The 23,091-nt window shown below is 48.1% G+C and overlaps 1 protein-coding gene across 8 annotated transcripts; it reads left to right on the top strand.

The window, feature by feature from the left end:
- Positions 1–8,965: 8,965 nt before the first annotated feature.
- LOC128341519 (uncharacterized) lies at positions 8,966–21,444 on the top strand. Of its 8 annotated transcripts, XM_053287744.1 has the most exons (8): positions 8,987–9,627; positions 17,254–18,076; positions 18,321–18,999; positions 19,275–19,365; positions 19,503–19,586; positions 20,216–20,320; positions 20,717–20,789; positions 21,165–21,444. In XM_053287744.1, the coding sequence occupies exons 3-8, from the start codon at positions 18,926–18,928 to the stop codon at positions 21,305–21,307; spliced, it is 570 nt and encodes a 189-aa protein (XP_053143719.1). In that variant the 5' UTR covers positions 8,987–9,627; positions 17,254–18,076; positions 18,321–18,925; the 3' UTR covers positions 21,308–21,444. The 8 variants fall into 8 exon arrangements, with proteins under 8 accessions (XP_053143718.1, XP_053143716.1, XP_053143713.1 ...); XM_053287741.1 differs by lacking the exons at positions 20,717–20,789; positions 21,165–21,444 and having other exon boundaries at positions 8,969–9,627; positions 16,282–17,340; positions 17,851–18,076; positions 20,216–20,708; XM_053287740.1 differs by lacking the exons at positions 20,717–20,789; positions 21,165–21,444 and having other exon boundaries at positions 8,979–9,627; positions 17,254–17,340; positions 17,851–18,076; positions 20,216–20,708.
- Positions 21,445–23,091: the final 1,647 nt, after the last annotated feature.

Genomic DNA, 23,091 nt, shown 5'->3' with positions numbered 1-23,091 from the left:
GGAGATTCCAAGCTCATGGGACTCCAGTCCACTGGCTTAAAGCTGCCCAAACATGGAATTTTAAAAAAATGGTATCATGCCCAATACACTCTAAGGGAACCTAGAGATTGTGTGCTCAGTCAAGCTGGGGGATGCAATTTAAAAATCGAGGCCCACACAGGCCCTGATCTTGCCCAATTCCATACAGAATTTAAAAACCCTAGAGGTCTTGCCCAATCAGAATACAATTGTAAAGGTCAAGCTGGGGGATGCAATTTAAAAACCGAGGCCCACACAGGCCCTGATCTTGCCCAATTCCATACAGAATTTAAAAACCCTAGAGGTCTTGCCCAATCAGAATACAATTGTAAAGGTCAAGCTGGGGGATGCAATTTAGAAATCGAGGCCCACACAGGCCTTGATCTTGCCCAATTCAATATACAATTTAAAAATCCTAGAGATCTTGCCCAATTCGATCAAGACAGAATTTAAAAACCCTAGAGGTCTTGCCCAATCAGAATGCAAATTTAAATGTCCAGACACACATTGTGGTCCGAACCTTGCCCAATCAGTCTGGGAATATCTCTTGTGCCATAACAGAGGCACCCCAGGATGTGTGCCCTACTGTTCAACATCTCCTGGCATCAATGAAAATGTGGTGCTTTAACTGTCAAAAAGAGAGAATAAACCCAAGGTGGTCTGGAAGCTTACTGGGCTATAACAACAACAACAACAACATGAAGCTGACCTTGTTTCCAGTTGTAGCTGTTCCTCAGAAGTAACTGTAAATGATACAGACATTGTGTTAGGCAATGTTCTGAGTAATTTTTCATTTCACCCTTTGGCCAAAAGCTTGGGGCAATGTACATCCATCTCTTCCTGTGCTCCCCACTCATGATTTAACCTCACCACTGTCTCATAAGGTAGGGAAAGAAGCAAGAGATTGCTCAAGTTTCCCCCACGGACCTTTAGTCTGGGTGAGGTTTGGAAGCCAAGTCCTGATCATATACTAACGCCTGGCACATCGGTTGGGTTGCTTTGAAAGCTGCAAGGTCAGGGCAAGATGGAAACCCTGAGGGAGGAGGAGACCAGTCATACTGTTCTCCCTGCTCAAACTGGGCCAGGGTTCCAATGCTTACTGTGGCTGGTCAAGGCCTGCTTTGAACAGGGCTGGTGGGCGAGTCTGCTCTGGCTTTGGGGCCAGGAAGAGGAGGAGTCATTTTTTACGGCTTGCTCGGTCCCCACTGCATGGGGTGTGTGCCCCAATTTCATGGTGCCTGGGGAAACTAGAGCCTGGTATTTTGCCACATTTGGAATACTTACAGTGTATCCTTCCGGTCGCCAGATTACCAAAAAAGCGATACTGTCGAACTGAAGAAGGTGCAGCAGAAGAGGGAAACCGAAATGATAAAGGGGCTGATCCTGCTCTTCCCAAAGTGGTTCTCCCACTGTAGAGTCTCTTCTCTCCTTCTTCTTAGCTTCTCCCGTCATTTTAAAAATCCTAGAGATCTTGCCCATTTTGATCGACATAGAATTTAAAAACCCTGGAGGTCTTGCCCAATCAGAATGCAAATTTAAGTCTAGTCTCACATTGAGGTCTGAACCTTGCCCAATCCAGTCTGCAAATATCTCTTTTTACATAACAAAATAGACATAAAATTTATACTAATTTGCCACTAGCAAGCAATTATAGTCTTATCCACCCTTTGGCCAAAAGCCAGTAGATAACAAGAGATTGGCCCCAATTCCCCCCAGCAAGCTTCAGGCTGAATGAGAATTGGGCCCCAGATCCTCATCTGATCCTTATCTCCTGACACTTTTCTTGGGTTGCTTTGAAAGGCACAGGAGGAGAGGTTGGTAACCCCCAGGGAAGAGGAAGGCCAGAAGTACAGTTATTCCTACTCAAACAGGGCCAGGGTTCTATCATTGATGGTTGCTGGGTAACAGTTGCTGCTCAATGGCTGCTTTGAACAGGGTTGTTTGTCTTCTAGTGGTAGTTTTCCAGTGCCTGCTCTGCCCCCACAGCATGTGGGGTGTGCCCCATTTCATGGCGCTTTGGGAAATGACCTTTTTGCTTTCTATGGGATTTTAGTTTTGGTTGGCCACTTTGGGGCCTGTGGAGAAAGGCAGGGCGCAGATGTTCAAATAAAAGTCAAGTAATGATTAGCCCGGTCTGCTTGGAGAGGCAAGGTCCCCCTGTGGACTGAGCAACGGGGCACCCAGCAAAGCGGTGATGCCCTTTCGGTTAAGCAGGGGGAGAGCATCTGGCCCTGTCCAGCCCCACCACGGCATCCCTCCAGCGGCTCTTGCTGGGGTCTCCCTTTTTTCTGCGTGGACTGTGAGCCCTCTGGGGACAGCAAACCTTACCCCTGTGCAAACTGCTCTGAGAAGAGTTTGCTTTTTGTTGAAAAACAGTATACAGATAATAGTAACATTAAAGAAACAAGAACTGAGTGCCATGGTGCTTTCTATCTTCTCAATAAAGATATATATTTTAGAATAATTATATGTGTTATAACTATTATTATTATTATTATATTTACACACAATCTACTAGATGTTATTGACTGCATTTGATTCATCATCATCATCATCATCATCATCATCATCATCATCATCATCATCGTTGCTACTACTAGTATCCCAGCTAAAAGAGCAAAGAGGCAACTTTAAAAAGTGGTGATTATCTTATATGTAGCAGGGGGAGAGCAACTGGCCCTATCCATCTCCAGCACAGCATCCCTCCAGTGACTGTTGCTGGTGTCTATCTTATGTTTCTTTTTTAGATTCTGAGCCCTTTGGGGGACAGGGAGCCATTTTTAAAATTTATTCATATTCATGTAAACTACTTAAGAGGACTTCTGTTGGAAAGTGATATATAAATATTATAAGTATCAGCTTTCTTGCTTGTCCCTGTTTTTCCTGCTTGTGCCACTTTCTAGTTCCCAAGTGTTTCCCAATATAGTTTTTACTGGGGAGGGCTAATCCAGTCCTGGGCGAAGCTATAATTAAGCAGATGGACTAATAGCACAGCAGGAAAACGACTAGACTAGGGAGCCAGAGGTTGCCAGTTCCAATCCCCGCTGGTACTATGGAAAAAACCTCTATCGGGCAGCAGTGATATAGGAAGATGCTGAAAGGCATCATCTCACACTGTGCAGGAGATAGCAATGGTCAACCCCTTCTGTATTCTACCAAAGACAACCACAGGGTTCTGTGGTCGCCAGGAGTCGAGATTGACTTGATGGCACGCCTCACCTTTTCCAGTGGTTACCGAGGAATACAGGAAGGTCCTCAATGCTTTGCCTTCTCAGCGGGATGCTGCTGTCCCTCCGTGGCTTCCACAGTCCCTGGCTGCTCTGGCTAGTAGTTTCTTTCCTTGGTCAGCTTGGCTCTTTATATCCATGGCGCCACACACCCTGGAAGCTGCCATATACTGAGTCAGACCCTTGGTCCATCTAGCTCCAGAATGTCTCCTTGGACAGGCAGCGGCTTCTCCAAGATTGCAGGCAGGAGCCTCTCTCAGCCCTATCTTGGAGATGCTGCCAGGGAGGGAATCTGGAACCTTCTGCATGCAAGCCTGCAGATGCACTTCCCGGAGCGGCCCCTCCATCCCCTGAGGGGGGAATATCTTACAGGGCTCACATGATGTAGTCTCCCCTTCCGATGTAAACCAGGATGGATCCTGCTTAGCAAAGGGGACCATTCAGGCTTGCTACCAGCTCTCCTCCCCTTCCTCTCCAAGAACCCAAGCCGCCCAGCTGCCTAGGAGCCACCGTGAACCAAGAAGACCTCCAGCTGACAACACAGCCAGCTAGGAAAAGAGCTCCAGAGGGCCACCTGGGCCCTTCCAGCTTATGGCCACGCCCCCCAATGTGATCACACACACAGGTATATGTGGCTGGCATGCAGGAGGGCTCCCCGGGGAGACGGGTGCACCTGAGCTCACTGTCCCCTGACTCCAGTGGCAGCAGATGAGTCGGGCAAAAATGGTTGCTTTGGGATCCCCCCCTTCATGGAAGCCTCTTTACAGGTCTAATTTGGGCTGTTGGTGGTTGTGGTCTTCCAGGCAGCACTGCCTCCAGGGTGGTGTCATGGTTAGAGTGTTGTACTAGGACTGGGGAGGCCGGGGCTCTAATCCTCATTCAGCCATGACATTCCCTGGCGGCCTCTGGGCCAGTCACATCTCTCTCAGCCTCGCCCACCTCACAGGGTTGTTGTGAGGATAAACACAAGCACACACACTGCTCTGGGCTCCTTGGAGGAAAAGTGGGATATTAAATACATACATACATACATACATACATACTCCACTGTGCCCCCTGGAGCTGTGGGGGGCAAGTCATTCAAGTCAGGGCATCACTTCTAGGGTCAAGGGATCCACTTTCCACTGCTCAATCTACAGCTGTTGCTTGAAGGGAGAGATCCCTTTGGTTCTCCACAGGAGTCCCCCAAACTTTGGTTGGCCGATAGAAGCCAGGAACAGAAGGGGTCTCTTCTGTCAGTGGAGGCTGGTGGGCAGGGCAATGAATGGGGCACAGCTGCAGGTAACCACAGGCCAACCCGGGACTGAGAATTCACACACACACACACACACACACACACACACACACACACTCCCCTTTATCACTGTTTGCTCCCAGAGGTCCTCAACCGGTGGTCCTCTAGATATTGCTGGACTAGAACTCGGGTTCATTGTTGGCCTTTGAGAGAGCCCTTAACACCTCTCTGTTTGGCCTGGGGGCTTTACAGAAAGGGCTGTTACCCCAAATCTCCTCCGGAGGAGAGAGTGTGCGTTCATACTCCAGCCGTACATACCCCCAAGTCCATTCAAGCTCCTTACAGCAATGATGTGGACTTGAGGATTTTTATTCCAGACTATAAAACAGATATGATTCCAGCATTTCAGAAGGCAGGATTACCACCAAAGCACAAGTCTGGCAAGGTTGGTGGATAGTATACTCATGTTTGTCTGTAGTGCTTTGTCCCTCTTGGGTAAGCCCTCCTTTCAAAGTGTCTGCAATACAGATTTACCACAAGGTTTTACAGGGAGAATGTTTTCTGTCCACTCATGCGCACACACACCAGGGAAGCCTTATTCAGACATTATGTTGTACTAGTATTTTTCAGCCCGTTGAAATAGCGGGCGCTAGTTGCCTTCTCCACCTCTGTACAGAGCGGTATCTGTGGACAACGTACCCTCATTGTGCAAGTGTTGAACATAACATGTGAATCTGGCTACTGAGTTCTCAACCTTGTGTTGCACTGTAGCATGCTAAGAAGCAGAAGCCCTGATGGGGCCATGCAGACAGGAACGGGCTTGTTTTTGGTTTAGCTGCCACCCCACTGATGTGCCTGAGTGCACCTCCTCACTTTCCCCCATATCAATGGACCACCTATGTCCATTCCATCGGGGAAATCTCCAGTGCATCACTTGGAAATGTGGTTGCCTACCTTCCGTCCTGATGCTTCATGTCCCAGCCCTCACTGACAAGGATCCTTTTACGTGTGTCCATCTGCTATCAGTGTTGGGGATTTTGTTCGTCTCTAACACTATGCTCAGTTTGTGCCTGAATTGTCTCCTCTGAAAGGAGTGCTGGTGAGTGTTGCTGCTGGCTCTCTCAAGAATTTCAGTGGCATAAGCATTATGATATACAGACACTAGGGGAAAGAAACATTCCCTAAAGCCTGATTTTACACGTTTACTGTGCAATGGATTCCCTTTCAATAGGATCTGGGCCCGGCAGGAGCCGCTTTTCGGTGGGTTCTTGGCACAGCTCTACAGTCATGCTCAGTGGCCTGCAGTCACCTGGACAGAGCAGTTGTGCAGTTTCTGTAGGCACAATTGCTGCCCGACTGAGATCGGGGCAAGAGTTTGGGGTGAAACTGCTGTGCAATTCGCCCTGCCCATTGGTTGCGGGCCTTTAGCATTCCATTCAGAATCCCGTCTCTACCTGTTAGGATCTCATCTCTACCTGCTGTTTCTAAGTTAACCTGCTAACTCAGAAACAGCAGTCTATTACCACTGGAGAGATAAAATGTACTAGTAAGTATTGAGGCCCTATCAAGAAACATCCATCTTTTGGGCTACCAACTCCAAATGGCAAATGGATAATATCCATGAGATATTTTGGAAAATATCCTCAAAGCCTGAAAATAGGGCAATAGTTTTGATCAATCTGGAAAAGCTTGTAAAGGAACTGAATATGAGATAGTATCCTTGTAACTTGTGATGTGAGTGTAGAGTGCAGTGACCTTCCACTTGCAGATCATCTCAATGGCCATTAAGTAAGATTGACAGGAACACACTCTGATCGTTGTTCTTACTTCAGGTTGATGAATGTGTGTCACATATTCACTGGATCATTGAAACATCGGGTGGTAACTCGCATCTCTGAATAGGCTCCCCTAACAACACCACAATTGCAACCTCCATATCACCTCAAGCGCAAAGCTTTTCCATGGAGTTGTTGTTTTGGACATTTAGGCATGAGCTGGGTGAATATGTATGTATGAATTAGCCTTTAAATTGTTTGCTTTGGGGGTCGGGGGGGGATCAACATTCTTTCCATTTGGCTCTTGCATCTCTGCATATCTTCAAATCCACTAGAGACGTCTCATTCAAATTGTAGCAGAGGTTATATGCGCAAAGGTGACCAATTCAGATGTCGCATTTTCTCTGTTTAGTGTGTTTTCAGTGCTCAACTGCAGCCTCTATGAAATATTTTTGTTCATTCAAGGTGTATTTTTGTCTCCCTTACAAGTGGAAGACAGCTCGGAGCTCTCTTTTCAGGGAGAAGATGATGTGAACGTGTGGAATGGAGGAATACAGGCCAAATCGGGCAAGATATTCTAGTATGATTTGGGTTCCATGTCTGGGGGGAAGAAAATGAGCTACCTGCCCACCCTAAGATGAAATGCTCCTCCCAGGAAGCACAGAGCATCTGTCTTGGTGGAGGGAGCGTAAACAAGAAAGAGCCCACCAGGCATCAAGCAATTGCATCGTCTGCAGCTGGGTTTTCAAACTGTGTTTTGGGGGACCCTGGGATCCCACAGAGGCATCTCAAGGGCTCCTCAATGAGAAGGTCAGGAATGGTGGGCATGTTCTGCCTGAAAGACAACCTGCTCTCTTCTTTTTAACCAACCTTGTGTTGGAGCTAGAAGAAAGAGTTAACTGTGTTTCAAACCACAGTCAAAGTCCAGGTGAGGAAACAGTGAGGCCCCTCATTTTGTGTTTCTTTTTCTATGTAAACTGCTTTGGAAAACATTTGTGGAAAAGCAGTCTATAAATAGTAGTAGTCCATAGTAAGAACCAGCTTCCCCCAGGAAGGCTGAAAGCAGGATGCCATCCATCCTCAGGCAGTCAAGCTCCACATTATTGACCCTTCCAAGAGAATCTACAATTCCTGGGGAATATCATCTGTATGTATGAGGGCCAGCTTGGTTCCAGCATTTTTCAAAAATGGTGCGGCATGCTTACAGCCAGAGCAGCGTTCTAGAGAGTGTGCTACACTTGGACTAAGACCACCTGTGACAAATGCTTGCTTTCCCATGAAACTGACTGAGTGATATTCCCCAGGAAGTGTTAATTCTCCTGGAAGGGTCAATAATGTAGAGCTATGACTGCCTGAGGATGGATGGCATCCTGCTGTCAGCCTTCCTGGAGGAAGCAGAATGTTCTTATTATTCGCTACTACCACCACCACTACTACTATATAGATCTTGCTTTTCCACAAAGATTGTGCTCCAGTTCATGGCAAGGCTTTTTCAAAAAATGCATTCCATTAACCCTCCTGTCCTTTATGTTACACAGGTCCCTGTTTTCCAAATCCACACTCTGTTGGACCGAGTTCATAGAACTCAGGGTACGTGTACCGTGTGAAGCCCTCCAGTACATCAAAGCCAACCATGGAAGATACCTGTGAAGGCATGGGACTGGAAGACCACACTACCCAATGTACAGGCCAATGAGATCTGTCCCATTGATGAATGGGAAGACATCATTCAGCTCGACTGACCTGTCTATAAGACACAACCACCTGTTGTGGCCCTTATCCAGCCCTTCTTTCCCCCATCAGGAAGTCATGGCCAGAAGAAGTTTTCCATTCTGAGATGCTCCCTTCATTTTGCCAGAAAGACCCAATTAAGGGATGTATTAATTGCGGGATTTTGTTTTCAGTATCACACAAAAATTGGTGGCTTTCACATTTTCATACCAAGGACAATACATTCTATTAATGTTTTATTTTTATATAATGTGTACTGTTTATTGTAAGCCTCCCAGAGACATAAGTTTTGGGTGGTACATAAATACGTCAAATAAAATAAATCAATTGATAATGTAATTCTGCTCTTGGAATCTTATTTTCTCTCTCTCGGAGTAGTTCTTCAAACGGGCCACCATGCAAGCACATCACTTGGAGCATGTGCAGGCAAGGCGTCAGCCTGGGCACTGCAGCCTTCCATAAAGATCAACTTTCAACATTTTAACGGGTGGGGAGCAGGCCGTGCCCTTCCTTCTAGACGCCCTGATTGATTGGGTTGTGTCTCTCCAGTGGTGTTTCTGCCTTTCCCACTCTTGCAAATGTCAGGGGAACATCACTTTTCTAGCCTCCATACGTTTTCTGCAGGGAAGAAAAATAAACCAGGCAAAAGAGGAAGCAATGTAGAACACAGACGTCAGTGATTGTTGTTGAAGGTTGTTAATTTTCACCCCCAGTAGGTAAAGCAGCAGAGCACTAAGGAATGAGCACACACTCCCGTTCCAGAGTAGGTAGCAGAGGATGGTCTAGTTGTTGCAGCTCTTTAGAGAAAATGCATGGAGATTCTTGTTGAACTGAATACTAAGCATTGATTGGTGAAGTACACTTGGATAGGAAAGCCTAACCCTAATCTAAAGGCCAACATGATGAATAGGTAAGGAGGGAGACAGATGTTTCCATCGGTTCTCTAAGAGGAAAGGAAGGATTGAGTCTCATCAGCACAGGAAGTGCGGAAGAGTCAGATCAGGGCTCATAGAGTAGAGGCAGATAGAAGAGTTGAGGGAGACCCCCACTCACGACCTCTACTCCCAATGCCCCTAGTGGTCATCATTAGGATAGTTGGTGCAAGAGGTCGATGCACTGGAACTCCATCTCCAACAATTGTGACTGTGTGATTGGAAAGGCTGGTGCTACACAACCAAACGAAACCCCCCTCCTCTCTCTGGATGAGCTGTTAGGGCACCCTTTGCCTCTTCCCAGGAATCTTGCTGGCCAGCTAATTGCTCAGCTAGGGAGGCATCTGCAGTCAGTGACATCTAGGACAATGAGGACTAGTCATCCTGAAGAGGTGATAACGCACAATGTAGCATTACAGTGTAAGGACTGGAGGGAGGACTAGGCCTCGCTTAGAGCCAAATCAAAGGGACCAGCTCAGAGGAGCGGGCGGGATTCCTGGCTCCACCCCCAGCAGAAGCTCTGGTCTCCTGGTGAGTCTGTCCCAGGAGGAGGAGGAGGAGGAGGACCCCGAGGAAGAAGCAGGCCGAGAGCTGCTGGGGAGATGGGAAGAAGGCCGCAGCCTGTGAGGAAGAAGGACCAGGACATCCGTGCAAGGCCTCCGGAGGGAAGTGGTTCTTCTGTGCGGATCGCTGGGGATCTGCATTGCCAGGTTAATGAGACCTCTCTCTGGTCATCTCTTTGATGAAAAGTTCTTGCTGCACCACTTTTCCTTGGAATCCGAAACGAAATCCTGGCTGCTCTGGGTCTGCCTTCGGCACCTGCCTTTGGAGGCCGAGGACTGCTCAGCCCTTGGGGGAGGGTTGGGCCCCTTAATCCCCCACCCCCAGGCACCGGATATGGGGAGCGTGTTTCCCCACATCAAAATAATACAGTGGATGGTGGCAGCAGCCTCCTGGGAACCCCTTCCGGGCAAGGATCCCACCCCAGTGAGGGAACTCCTCCCCGCTCCCCCTGGGCCTCTGGCAGGAGTCCTGACACACACACAGGAGGCAAGGGATCTGGCTTGGAAAGACCGGCTTCTTCCTGCCTGAGGGATGGTGAGTCCTCCTTGCTGCCTCTCTCTGTGGGCACCAGCCAGAACTGTGGGCAGCGAATGCCTTGTGCTGAATCCGTGTTGCCGTCCTGGTATGTTTTAAAGGGTTTCTTAGGGGGGTGGGGACAAACCATCCATCCCAGAGGGAGATAACTAGGAGGAGGATGGAAGGCACAGACAAGACCGAAGATCGGAAGTCTCCGTGAAGCCCGAGCTGTCCATTGATTGGAGTTACCACATCTCGACTTCTGCAAGACCTTTAGACTAACACTAGTGTCATCCCAATCTTGATTCTGAGATTGCCCTGGATGGACAAATGTTTCCAGGAGTCCAGATCTGCTGGGCTTGTGCCACCCCCACCCCTCGTAGCCCACCAGGAGTGTAATGAAACTCCCTGGTTCTGCTTACTTCCCAGCACCGCAAAGACAGGGGAGTTGCTGAGCATCCATCAAGGCCCTTTCCATGCCTGGTGGGTCAGCAGCGGTGCAGCCACCTCCTTGACGAGAGCTGCTTTCTGTCGGTTTGGTTTACCTTTGGGGGGCTTCATCAAAAGGGAAGGTGGATTCTTCATTGCTTCCTGTGTTTGAAGCGGTGTCTGTGGTTAGGTTTACCCTCACAACAAGCCTGTGAGGTAGGTTAGGCTGAGAAATAGGTGACTGGCCCAGAGTCACCCAATGAGCTTCATGGCTGAACAGGGATTTGAACTCGGGGCTCCCCAGTCCTAGTCCAACTCTACACCACACTGGCTCCAGTGTGGACAGCTATCGGATGCAGAAGTTGGCCATTCCTTCTCCTTGTCGCCTATGTGAGGAGGTGTGTCAAGCTGCACCTTTTCAGTCACTTCCCCATTGTAGACTTCTTGTTAGTCTTGTACTGCACTGTCTCAACACTCGGTCCCAGTTTGTATGTTTCTGGAAGAGTGTGCTTGTCTGTGGCTGGATCCCATACCGCTCAAGGACGGGATATACAGGCGGACCTCAGTATCCGGGAGGGTTCCATTCTCCGCTACAACCACCGATTCCGAAACGGCATATACCAAGGCATTAAGTCAATGAAAAAATTGCTGGGGAAATGGCCACAGAACCTTTAAAAGAGTGAAACAAAGCACCCTACTGTGCTGTGTGGGCACCCAGCTAGCCACCCACCCACCCCCGTCTTAGTCCTTTCCATTATTCAGCAATTTTTTTTGCAGAAAATAGTGTTTTTAAAAACTTAATGAGCTCCCTTTTACAAAACGGCATCTGGAAATATTTTTGGAGGATATTTTCGGGCATCTCCATACCGTGGATACACAGAAATTAACCATTTCTTTTCCGTGTAAGCCGGGGTCGGGTGTCAATTGCCCGACCACGGATATGCTAAACCACAGATATAGGATCCATGGATAACTGGGTTTGAATTCAACCTGAGGACAACTTCAGCCATGCCCTTTTAATTCCACAATGCTCCCATGATCTCTGTAAAGAAGATCCAAAGCAGGCCCAGGGAATGAATGAAGGGGTTTCCTTTCATATCACCATCTCTGGAAGGGCGAAAACCGGTTCTGCTTTACAGGCAAGCCCTGTTCTCCATGGATCCTCCTACTTATAATGGCCAGGAGGCACGTTGGTGCTGGCCCTTTCTGGTCCTCTTCATGTAACCTCACTTAGCGACTTGGACAACTACGAAGCAAGAGAGTGTGAAGGGGGAGAAAAATGACACAGCACTGACAAAATGAAAGTGGAAAGGAGGGTGGGGAGAATTCCCCAGGTGCTGGTAGATTTTTCTAAATGTTGTTATTGGTATATTTTCACAAAATAGTTTTGGTGTTGCCTGTGTGCTAACAACAACAAAACCAGCTCACTGACTTCTACCAGAGGTTTTTACTTTTTAATGGCATATTAGATAGATAGATAGATAGATAGATAGATAGATAGATAGATACTGTAGATAGACAGATATTTTATTCACGACCCATGGTCAGCTTATAAAACAACTAAAAATGGGAGAATAAATAAATCCTACAAAAGATTAACAGTTGCTAGAAAATAATAAAACATCGGTCACATACAGTACCAATCAAAGACTTAACTAGCAATTGCTAACAAGAAATAGAAATAGAAACTAAAACTTCAGGAAGAACATACGCATGAAATAAAAAACTGACGTAACCACATAGCATTAGAGCAACACTTCGCGACCTTATATGTAATAGATGGAGATTGATCTGTCCAAGATAAGAGACACAAAAGTCTTCTAAGCATCCTGGAGAGGGTGCCAGACAAGGAGATATCAGGGAGGGTCTTAACTCTCTGTAAAACAAACAACGGAGCAATACATGTTGGATGGTTTCAATCGCCCTATAACCACAAGGGCAGATTCTATCTTCCCTAGGTATACTCTTTATTCTCCCCACATGCACAACCGACAGGAGCAGGTCATACCTTGCTCTAAAGCAGGGCTGGGGAACCTTGGCCCTCCAGCTGTTTTTGATCTGGGATCATGGAAAACTCGTGTTGCTTTTCATTATCCAGGATTCTCTGCTTCAGAGCCTGTAGAGCTTGATTATGGCTCAACAAAACCAGATAATCCATGGAGAATCCCAATGAAAGAATTTTAGCATGAATTGCCTGGGCCCAAGAAGATTGAAAACTATCAACCCAAATGGCCAAAATCCATCCTTGAGGAAAGAAGTTTATCCTAAGCCAAAATGCTAGGATCAACATCCAAGCTCTAGCCTCAATTCTCAGAATACCCAGATCAAATCTCAACATCACAGAATGAGCACATCTTGGTGCTCTTAGTATTGTCCTAAGAAATTGATTTTGCACAGCCTCCAGGGTTTTATAAGAAGGATAGGGGCCCTACTGTGCGCCATACAGTGCCTGACTCCTAGCTTTGGTCTCCCTGGCTTCTCCAAGAGAGGGCTGAGAGAAATTCCTTCCTGTAGCCTTGGAGAAGCCACTGCCACTCTGTGTAGAAAATACTGAGCTAGATGGACTAATAGTCTGACTCAGTATATGGCAGCTTCCTAGGTTCCTAAGAGGACAGCATCCAACAGGGATGGTATCCTAATGGAGAATTACACAGAGAAAGCAAGAGGGTGTGTTGAAGAATTTGTGGCTTTGGAGATTACAAACTTGGTTCAGGGGTGTCCAGCATCTGCCACATTCTTCTCCAAATCTAACCTAAGAGAGGTAGGCTGCAGCATTGACTGCTAGGTGCCATCCACCAAAGTGAGAAGCACAGAGACTTGCATCGACCAGCATGCCTACCAGGCGGAGGAGAAAGGTGTGTGGGTCTGCTGGCCCTCCCCTCCGCTCTGCTCTTTGGCAACACAGGCTTGCGCGTGGGCTTCTTGTATGTTACTGCGGATGACACTTGCACAAAACCATTCATGATCTTCTCTTTCGTCTCCCTGACGCACCTCAAGGCTGTCAGACAGATCAAGGAGAGGGACAGTACACACTTCTTTGCTTGTAACAACAGTTTCTAACTGAAGTTGAGGATTCCAATAGAAAAGGCTCTCTTCTAATGTGTTCCTTGGGATTCTCACTACTGAGTTTTGCATGGTGTCAAGACATGCTGCTCTCTGCTGGATTGACACCTCTTCCTGATCTGTCTGTTGTTTCTCATGTGGTACAAACGTGGTCACATCTTCAAGAGAAGTGTAGTTTTGTATTCCACAGCAGAGCAAATAATAGCAACTTCCTTACAGTACGTTCAATTGCAGACCAAATTCAAAAGGAGCATGGAAGTCTCCTGAGCAGAGACAAATGAAGAGGTTTATCTGTCCCTCCCTGCCTCCCTCTCGTAATGTCAAATACATCCCATGGACAGCATCAAAACTTCCATATGGCCTAGAAAGCTGGGCTTTGGAATATGTTGAAGACAATCTAACTAGCAGAAAAAACCAACAGTAGGATGTTGGTGCACGTGTTCCCAGGGTCGGTGCCAGACTCTTTTGCGCCCTAGGCAAACACATTGACACTCTACACTCTGCGCCCCCCTGAGGTCTGAGGTCTGCACTCTGCTGCCTAGTTGGCCTAACGGTAGCACCGGGCCTGCTTGTTCCTCACAAGGGGGACACAGAACTGTAAGGCACTTGCATCTAGACCTGAAACTTGCTGAAGGTGCCTCCGATTAGAACACTCTTTGAAAGTGAAGATCCTTTTGACATGTAATCCTGAACCTGAGACAAGGAAACCCTCCAACAGAGGCCAGGCTGCTTGCTTCTTGCCAGTGATGATGAGAACTTGCTGCATCTCTCTGTGTGAACTAGCCAAAGGTATGCGCAGGGACTGACTGATGTTGAATACATGTTGTGGAGGAGGTGCCGACTGCTTTGGCTGCTAGCCCAACCAAAGTGGTCTCGCTTGGAGATCGGTCTCACCATGCCCCCAATCCCCCTTAGCAATGCGAGTCTCCAGTTGTGATGGTGGGGTCCCTGAAGGAACCAGCAGCTTCACCACCCATAGGCCGGTGAGCATGGTGGCAGCCTGGTGTGGGATCACTTCAAGTTCTGCCTTAGTGACCATAGACATGCCGTCTGCACCTACTGAGTAGTAGGTACTGGGTAGAAGTGAGTAATAGGTACTGTCTGCATCTACATGAGTCAGCAGGGGAAAGGACCCCAAGCGTCTTGGGACGATGATGGTGCTGCTGTACCTGCGACCCCTTTCACCCCCTTTCTCCTGCTGGCAGCAATGGTTCTGGCGTGCCCTCGGCTAGCAGCAGCAGCAGCAGCTGCTGCTCCCAAGTCTCCAGGATTCGAAGGGCACTTGCAATAGGGGGCGCCCACCACACAGGCCCTGCTAGGGCCCATAGCCAGCCGCAATGTACAATCTGGGACACACCCTGGCTACGGGCCCCTGCTGCTCCCATGGCGCTCTTGCGGAGAAGCGCCAAAAGATAGCCGGCCATTTCCACCGGGGTGAAAAGGCGCAGTGCATGCTGAAGGAGAGGCAGCTTGAGCTGGACCTGCCTGAACACCGGAACCCTCAGGAGGTTCCTACCCAGTGGAACTCTGACCTTCTTCTCCGGGATGGTTTGGTTGGGGGGGTTTCTGCTTCATGCTGTGCCTCAGGAGAGGCAAGGAGGTTTGATTCTGTAATGTCCTTTTCTCTGCACTGAGTGTAATGCTGTTCTCTTGTCAGTATAACGACCTGGTTTTGCTGGTTCTCAGATTGACAAAAGCAGTACTTGGCTTCCTTCCTTCCTTCCTTCCTTCCTTCCTTCCTTCCTTCCTTCCTTCCTTGAGCTCTGGTTTGGTAGTCTGTGTGTGAGATGGTGTTGTGGAGAGAAAGGGACAGTGGCAGCTCAGCTCTATGTGTCTGTGTGTGATATTTCTTGGTGATTGCCGTGATGAGCTCTCTATCTAGGGTTCCCTTTGAGGACGAACAGGAAGCTACAGTGGGTCCGGAATGCAGCGGCTCGCCTACCCATGGGTGCCAGAAAATATGATGGAGTAACACCTCTCCTGCAGTCATTGCACTGGTTGCCTATTGGCTTCCGAGTTTAATTTAAGGTCCTGGTTCTGACCTTGAAAGCCTTTCAGGGCTTGGCATCTGTCTACCTACAGACCCGCCTCTCCCTTTCCAGTTACATCCCTTCCGGTTAGATCGTCTCAGATGGCCCTTTTGTCGGTCCCTGGTTTCTGAGAGGTTTGGGGCTCTAGGACCCGGGAAAGGGCCTTTTCGGTTGCTTTCCCACTTCTTTGGAGCACTCTTCTGGCTTCTGGGGGCACCAGAGCGGGTTGAGCATGATGGGTGCTACCCACCACCCAACCCACAGAGCAATTGGGAAATCAGGTGGTTTTTAATGATTTCTTTTTAATTGTGTCAGGGTCATTTCAGTCCATTGCCATACTGAGCCAGATAAAATTACATCTGGTGAGAGCTAGTCTCTCAGTTGGTTTTCTGGGAGGACTAGTCTTCCCATTGTTCAGCCTTTTCCTTCCCACTGTCAGCAAGGTGCCATTCACATTTCCAATGTCTTCTTTGTGGTTTTATTGCTGTTTTACAGCCCTGTAACGCCAGCCCCCACCAACAGGCACAGTTACCATCCACATCCCCAGTCAGCTGGTGTGACTCCACAGACCAAGACATGGGTGACAGAGCATTCGTTCCTCCCCAAAGTTTTGACCAGCAGCCAGGCTAGGTTTTGCCATTTGGTAGCAAGGCGACTGTCTTACCGATGGATTATTGACTTGTGCTGTAACCAATCAATGGTAGCCAGCCTTCATTCCAAAAGACGGTGTCCCACCCCTCTCTGTTTCTTTTTCCATTCCAGGTCTTAGGTCAGGAACCATTGAGTAGAGGGCCTTCCTCCACCCAGCCCAGGACATTCCCCAACACTTGCTGGCTTGCCATGATGCTCTGCTCTAGATGAGCTTCCGTGGGCTGGATCACCAGTCCTCCTCACACGATGAAATATAAGATTTCTTCCTCCAGTGAAATGAAGCCAGCTCTGCCAATTCATCTAATAGCAGCAGTCCTGCACGTGGCCGTGTCCAGAGTCAACCAGCTGGACCCAGGGACGCAGGGATATTCTTATTGAGCTTTTTTTCTCCTGCGCCACAAACTCCTGCTGCTTCCACTCCCGGGCTACTTGTCCCATTTGAGACCACTTGGGAATCTTTTCTATGTAAGGATGCCACAGTTTTGCTTTGTCCTAATATGTTCTATGAAGAAGGGAGAATTCAGTGTCAACTGAAAATCTCCTGGTTGGCCCCAACTGGAACCCGAAGCAAAGCGCTGTAGTGGTAACCAGTTCAGAAGATGGCGTTCCATCATTCCATCATTGGTTTCATTCAGAAAGACTGGCATGATGCTTTCTTCTCAAGTCAAGTCCCATGGTTGTCTTTTTCTAGAGTTACATGGCAAGCTCAAGAGTTTGGATATTATTCTGTAGGAAATGTAACTAAACTGGTTCCAGGTGTTTGAACTGGTTACCAAAACACTTTGGAAAGTGAATATTTGACCCCACACTGAACGGGAGAGTTCCAAAAGAATGACCAAGTTAGAAATGGTGTGACTCCCTGCACAGGTGGTTTCTTACTTTACCTGGATTTAATGTATAAGCTCTTCTTCGGAGTTAATTGTGAGCACCCTTTCCCACTTCCATATGTCCTGGTGGTTTCTTGGCCCAACTGGAATGAAACACAATACCACAATAAACATGAGTGCTTTTTCAATGTTGCATTCTCAAGACCGGTTGTCACTCATATACTCATGTCTGATCTTTTCTCCCCGCCCCCCATAGAACAAGAACATTGAGGCGCTCCAGAGGATGATCAGGGCTTTGCTGGAGGAGGCCCCCTCTGTCTGGAACTTAATCAGCATCTTGAAGGTAAGTGCAATGAAAGCCCTATTCAGACAGTCGGTAGTACATGTGTGCAGGTGTCTGAACACTGGTACGTGATTTTGTGTGCATGACTGTAGTTGCATTTGTTTTAAAAGTGAACCTGGGCACAGGCCCCTCACAGGCCTGGTCCAGCTAGGAAGTGTCATGCAGTGCCTGAAAACAGGACTGCCTTTTGGTTACACGGTTTCCATTCACCCCTGAGCTCGTTCATGGTTCTTCTCTGCAACTTTGCCAGCTCTAACATAATCTGGCTGAGCTGGGCTGACCAGAACTGCACCCCATATGTCAAAGGTCTCTGCCCCAAAGCATTGGAGCAGCTGTCTCGACCCAATTCCTCAGCCAGAAGGAGGATGATGCACCATCTGGAAGCCTATTGGGCTACCTGTATTGCTGCCCCTCCTTCTGTTCTGCACTCCTTCCCTGCCCCATTGGCCCCAACTCCTGCCAATGTCTGCTTAAGGGTCGCATTCTCACCTTCTCCCTGCTCTCTTCTAGGTTGCGAAGAGTCTGCCTTTGCTGTAGGCAGATCTTTAAGTCCTCCCCCACCAGTGACTCCGCCAAGGGCAAGCCCCCCAGAGGGAGGTTCTTTAAATGGAAACACCGCATTGAGCCTACTCCAGCACCACCTCCAACTCCCACAGGGGACTCCCCGGCAGTATCCGGAGTCACCATCGATGAGCAGGTGCCCCTGGTTGGGACTGGGGCCGACTCTTTGGGGAAGGTGAGACAGCTAGTGCTTGGGAACCTGGCAGACCTGTGGGTCTCAATGAAAAGGCCTTTGGTGAGAAGTCGCTTCCCTTGGGGAGATGCTAATCTCTCATTATTCATATAGGCTGGCTGACTTGGGATGTAACCTCGAACTGGTAGCCCGCCTTAATTCCAAGAAAGGGAATCCCCATTTTTAAATTCCAAATGGGAATCAAAGTCCTTAAACCCACTCACCCCCTACTCTTCTTCCCTTCCAGATCTGACTACTGGGATCTGACTACTGGAGTGGAGAAAATGGAAAGAGCTGAGGTAGGGATCCATTCAGAAAAGGGCCTTCCTCCCTAGAGCCCAGGACGTTTCTCTGAGAGGCATTTGCCCCATACGGGATCTGAAAGCTCCCACTCTCTGCTCTGATCCCTTTCCCACTTCTGCATTATCCCTGAGAGGCAGAAGCAGAATATTCCATGGAGGGGGTGGGGTCCCCAGAAAGGACCTGAGAGCAGCCCACCAAGTAAGGGTGCCCGCTCCATTTCCAGGAAGGCACGGAGAGTCCTTCATCTCTAACAGCTCAATGCTTCTAATATTCAGGTCATCCTCTGCTGGACTGAATTCTTGACGTCCATTATTGACGGTATTAAGGATGCCAAGTCCTGTGAAAGTGAGATGCTGTCGTATGAAAAAGACAAGGCTGTGGATGCCGAACTAGAGAGTGAGATGTGGCAGAGAATGGAAGATGATGACCAAGCGCAGGCTCAGTCAAAACCTGACTGCCAAAAGTGTGTGTTTGAGGCTGGTGCTATCCCAATGAAGTCCGTGGGTACTGACCAACTCTCTTCTGCTCTTTGATCTCTGCCAGGAAATTATGGAGGACATCAAGAAGCATCCAGACCCTGGGTTTCTCTTGAGCCTCACCATGGACACTCTTACGGAACTCAGGTATGCTTATAGTCCACAGAGAAAGGGCAGTGGCAAACCAGGAAAGATCTGTAACTGGATCTCCCCCTTTTTAAAATATAGCTTTTAATTTGTTAAGTATTAGGGCCTTCTCCAAATCAGGTCCTTCCCAGACCGGGATTGGACCTTTTCAGGGAAAAGAGGAGAACCCATTACAGACCTTGCTGGGTTGCTATGTTCCTCTTCTTTAGAGGAGCTTCCATTGGCTGGATCACCAGTCCTTCTCACACTACAAAATATCATCTTTCTCCCTCCAGCAAAATGAAGCCAGCTCTGCCGTTCAATGTAAAAGCAGCCGTCCTGCACGTGGCGGTGTCCGGGGTGGATCAACTGGACCCAGGGACCCAGGTAAATTCTTCTTGGGCTTTTTTCTCTTGCGAAGAAAACGTGATACCGCTGTCATTGTGAGTGATTTTTCAATGTTGTATTCTCAAGACCGGTTGTGTCTCCTACTCATGACTTATCTTCTCTTTCCCTCCTTGAAGGAGAAAATGGCATCCTTCAAGAAGATGCTCAGGGGGCTGCTGGAGGATGCCCCCTCTATCCAGGACACAATTGGCATCTTGAAGGTAAGTGAAATGGAAGCCCTATTCAGACATCGGGTAGTAGATGTGTGCAGGTGTCTGAACACTGGTATGTGATTTTGTGTGCATGACTGTAGTTGCATTTCTTTTCAAAGTGAACCTGGGCACGGGCCCCTCACAGGCCTGGTACAGAGAGGGAGTGTCAAGCAGTGCCTGTATTCAACATCATGAATGAATTCCTGTCCTTGTGTCCAGATCTGCACCTGTGCACTGTCCACTCATGGTCCGAGTGTGGAACATAAGGTGTGAATGGGGCTTCTGACTTTTGCCTCTCCAACATCCGAACGTGGCCTGACAGAAAGAGGCAGCAGACCCCATTCTCTTAGTTTACTGAAGATATGTCTAGGTCATTTCCCTATTAGAAGTCAACTGGCTGAGAAGACAGAGAAAACATCACTCCCATAAGCAACCTTCAGAAATGTTGAAGATCTTGTCAACTTTATTGGGGGGGGGGGTGTTTATATGGAATTAGATCATCCTTCGATTCCTTTGGGCCAGCAACCAAGGGATCTTCCTGTAGTGGGACAAATTCCTTCCGGGCTTAGCTCTCAGTAGCATGGCAAGGGATGATTTAGGCAAGTGCGATGACTCTGAGCTGCTGTTTCAACCCACAGGAGCTCCACAAGTACATCAACTCGGAGAAGCCCCGGCTGCAGACTCTGGGCCGAGAAGCCTACATTGATGCTCTGGCTCACGTGGCCAGACTGCCCAATGTGGAAGTAAGTACCCTGCTGTGGACATGGCTTCAGCATCCTCTGCTTCATCTTCGGCTTCAGCATCCTCTGTGGGACCCCTTGTCAAGTTCCAGGTTCAGAAGAAGACCTCCCAGTGGTCTTTGGTCACACGGGGGCTGCCAGGCAGCATACTTGCTGGAGAGAGGCTGTTTCCACTGGGGCTCACCGAATGCCCCTGGGGACAGCAGCAGGGGCAGGAGGAACAGAAGAGAGCTGGGTCCTCCCAGTGTCTCTTCTAGCTGCCCAGTGCCCAGAAGAGCCACGCTACATCTTTGGAAATCCTCAACTTTGTATCCAACTGGATCATCTTCAATTCTTAGCTGCTTTGGATATGGTGTCACATTGACATGAAAAGTACCATTTCCATCTCTATTTCTGCAGCTGGTCACATGGAAGGTTTTCTTTCACAAGGCAAAGGAGTTGGATCATCATGACATCCAGAGCACCATCAAAGGTAATGCCAATTTCCAGGGAATTGGGGAGCTCAAAACTGTCTCCTTGGAATTCCAGAATGGGCCTGAGCGACAAAGGTCATCGTTTGTCCAAAGAGCCCCAGTTTTGCTCTGACCTCTCTGTGGCAGGCCTCCCTAGTGGGCATGTCCCAAACTCCCAACCCCTCTCACAGGGGTAAAAACGGTTCTTGCAGGCAAAGACCTTGCAGCAAAACTGTGAGGTCTGGAAGCCATGCTTGCCTTCCGCTTTGTGAACCCCAAGGCAAAAAGTGACCCATTAGACCCTCCTCCATTTGTTCAACATGTATAAGTCCCTCCTTACCTAAATCAATTAACATCAGAATATTACTTCTTCTCTTCTCTTCTCTTCTCTTCAGATGGCCTTGTCTTCGAGGACTTCCATGAAAAGGAGGATCTTTGTCTGATCGCCCATTTGCTTCCTTTTCTTTTTAATGCTCCTAAAGCTAGGAGAATAGCTGCCTGGAAGTATTATATGTTTTTAAGAATACATATCATGTGACATGATTGATTTTAACAATGACTTTGAAATGGTTCTTTATTGTATTTTGTATTTTCTTCACCCCTCCCCCCTTTTTGATCTGTTATGATTTAATTTTTTGTTTGTTTTATCTTAATAAATACAGTTTATTGTTCTTATTCTTATTTGAATTCTTATTCTTACTATTAGTGAAACTGCTATATATCTTGAATTTATCTCAACTAGAAATTAAAGTGTCTTACTCCCTGAAGCATATCACACCATCTATAGATGGCAGAAGTAAGATTAAAACAGCAATCCTAAACATAGCTGCTTGGAAGTAAATCCCTTTGAAATCAATAGGGCTTACGTTGAGTAAGCATACTTCAGTTCAGGGCTGTAAGATCCAAAACATTCCAATTCACAGACTAGCCCAGTGGAGCAGAACTTCTCAATGATTCTATGGACAGGCTTTTGATCTTGCTTGATTTTGGGCTGTGTTGCGTGGAATCCGATCAAATCGGATTGCATAAGTCTATATACAGTGATGTTATGAAGAGGTTTGTAGAGAAGAGGTTGCAGAGGAGCTCTGTACTGACAGCAGTGCTGGATGATAGTCTTGACATAGCATCTTTTATTGTACACACCATTTTCTTGGTGGGATTAATCTGCACCTAACTGGGTGAGTCATGATAGCTGCTGTTTTACCAGTGGGCAGGCAGGATCACAGTGTGACTTGCTCAAGACCACCCGTGAGTTTATGGCTGAGCACAGATGTCAGCCGGGGTACAGATCAACACTGCTACCCCGCCCCACCCCCCGCCCCATTACATTTATACCCCACTCTTCCTCCCTGAGGGTAGAGTTCTCCATGTTATCCTTGCAACAGCCTTCTGAGGTAGGCTAGGCGGAGAATAGTGACTGGCCCACGGCCACCCAGTGTGTTTCATGGCTGAAAGAGAATCTGAAGCCAGGAGAGGTGGCTCAGTCATGCCTTATGAGAGGCTGTCTCCACAGGAGCACCAATGGCCATAGGGCTGGATTTGGGGCTTGTTCCTGCTCTCAGTTTACAATCCTGCTGGAGGTTCAGCACTTGATTAGACAAGAGGACATCTGGAACTTGGTGATGCTAGCACCAAGCCCTCTTTATTTCATGCCGAGACATTGAACAACTGGCAACAGACCTTTATGACCAATTCAGGTTTTCTGTTAGGCGACAACTCCAGAACAGCATTCCTTCCGTGACTGGCACTAGCTTCTCCCTTGTGCTTCTTTTTAGATTGCGAGCTCTTTGGGGGACAGGGGGCCACTTTCTTCTCCTTTTTGTATGTAAACCACTTTGAGAACAGTTGCCTTGAAACATGAGATATAAATAAGATAAGTAGTTGTTTGCTTCTGTATTCCATTTCTCAACATCCTTCCTTCACAGAGGGGGGAAGTGCCAGTTGGACTTCCAAGGAGACCCTGACCTGGATGAAGCCGGCTCAGTTTTGAACAATATCATGGCTTGGGTTTCCCCCCGAACAACTTGAGTTGCCCCCCGTAACATCACGAGCTTGTGACGATCTCTAAACTGCACAGGCGTGCATCTCAGTTGCTTCAAGACACTCAGTTGCTTCAAGACACCATACCTCCCCCCTTGCTGCCACCCCTCAGCCACCATTAGAGTCTTTGGTTTGGCTTTTTAATGGAGCTTTGGTGGGGTGGGCCCCCAAAGGAAGTTTTGGGGAGCCTCGCATGGGGGTGGGGGCTCGTGGCTGGGAGGTCCGGATGCCCAAATTACCTTGGTGTGACCCTAGAAGGATCTGCTTTGCTGCTAACACCAA

The sequence above is a fragment of the Hemicordylus capensis genome, chromosome 2 (genome assembly GCF_027244095.1).
Source record: "Hemicordylus capensis ecotype Gifberg chromosome 2, rHemCap1.1.pri, whole genome shotgun sequence".
Classification (NCBI taxonomy): domain Eukaryota; kingdom Metazoa; phylum Chordata; class Lepidosauria; order Squamata; family Cordylidae; genus Hemicordylus; species Hemicordylus capensis.
This window is presented reverse-complemented; position numbering and strand designations above follow the sequence as displayed.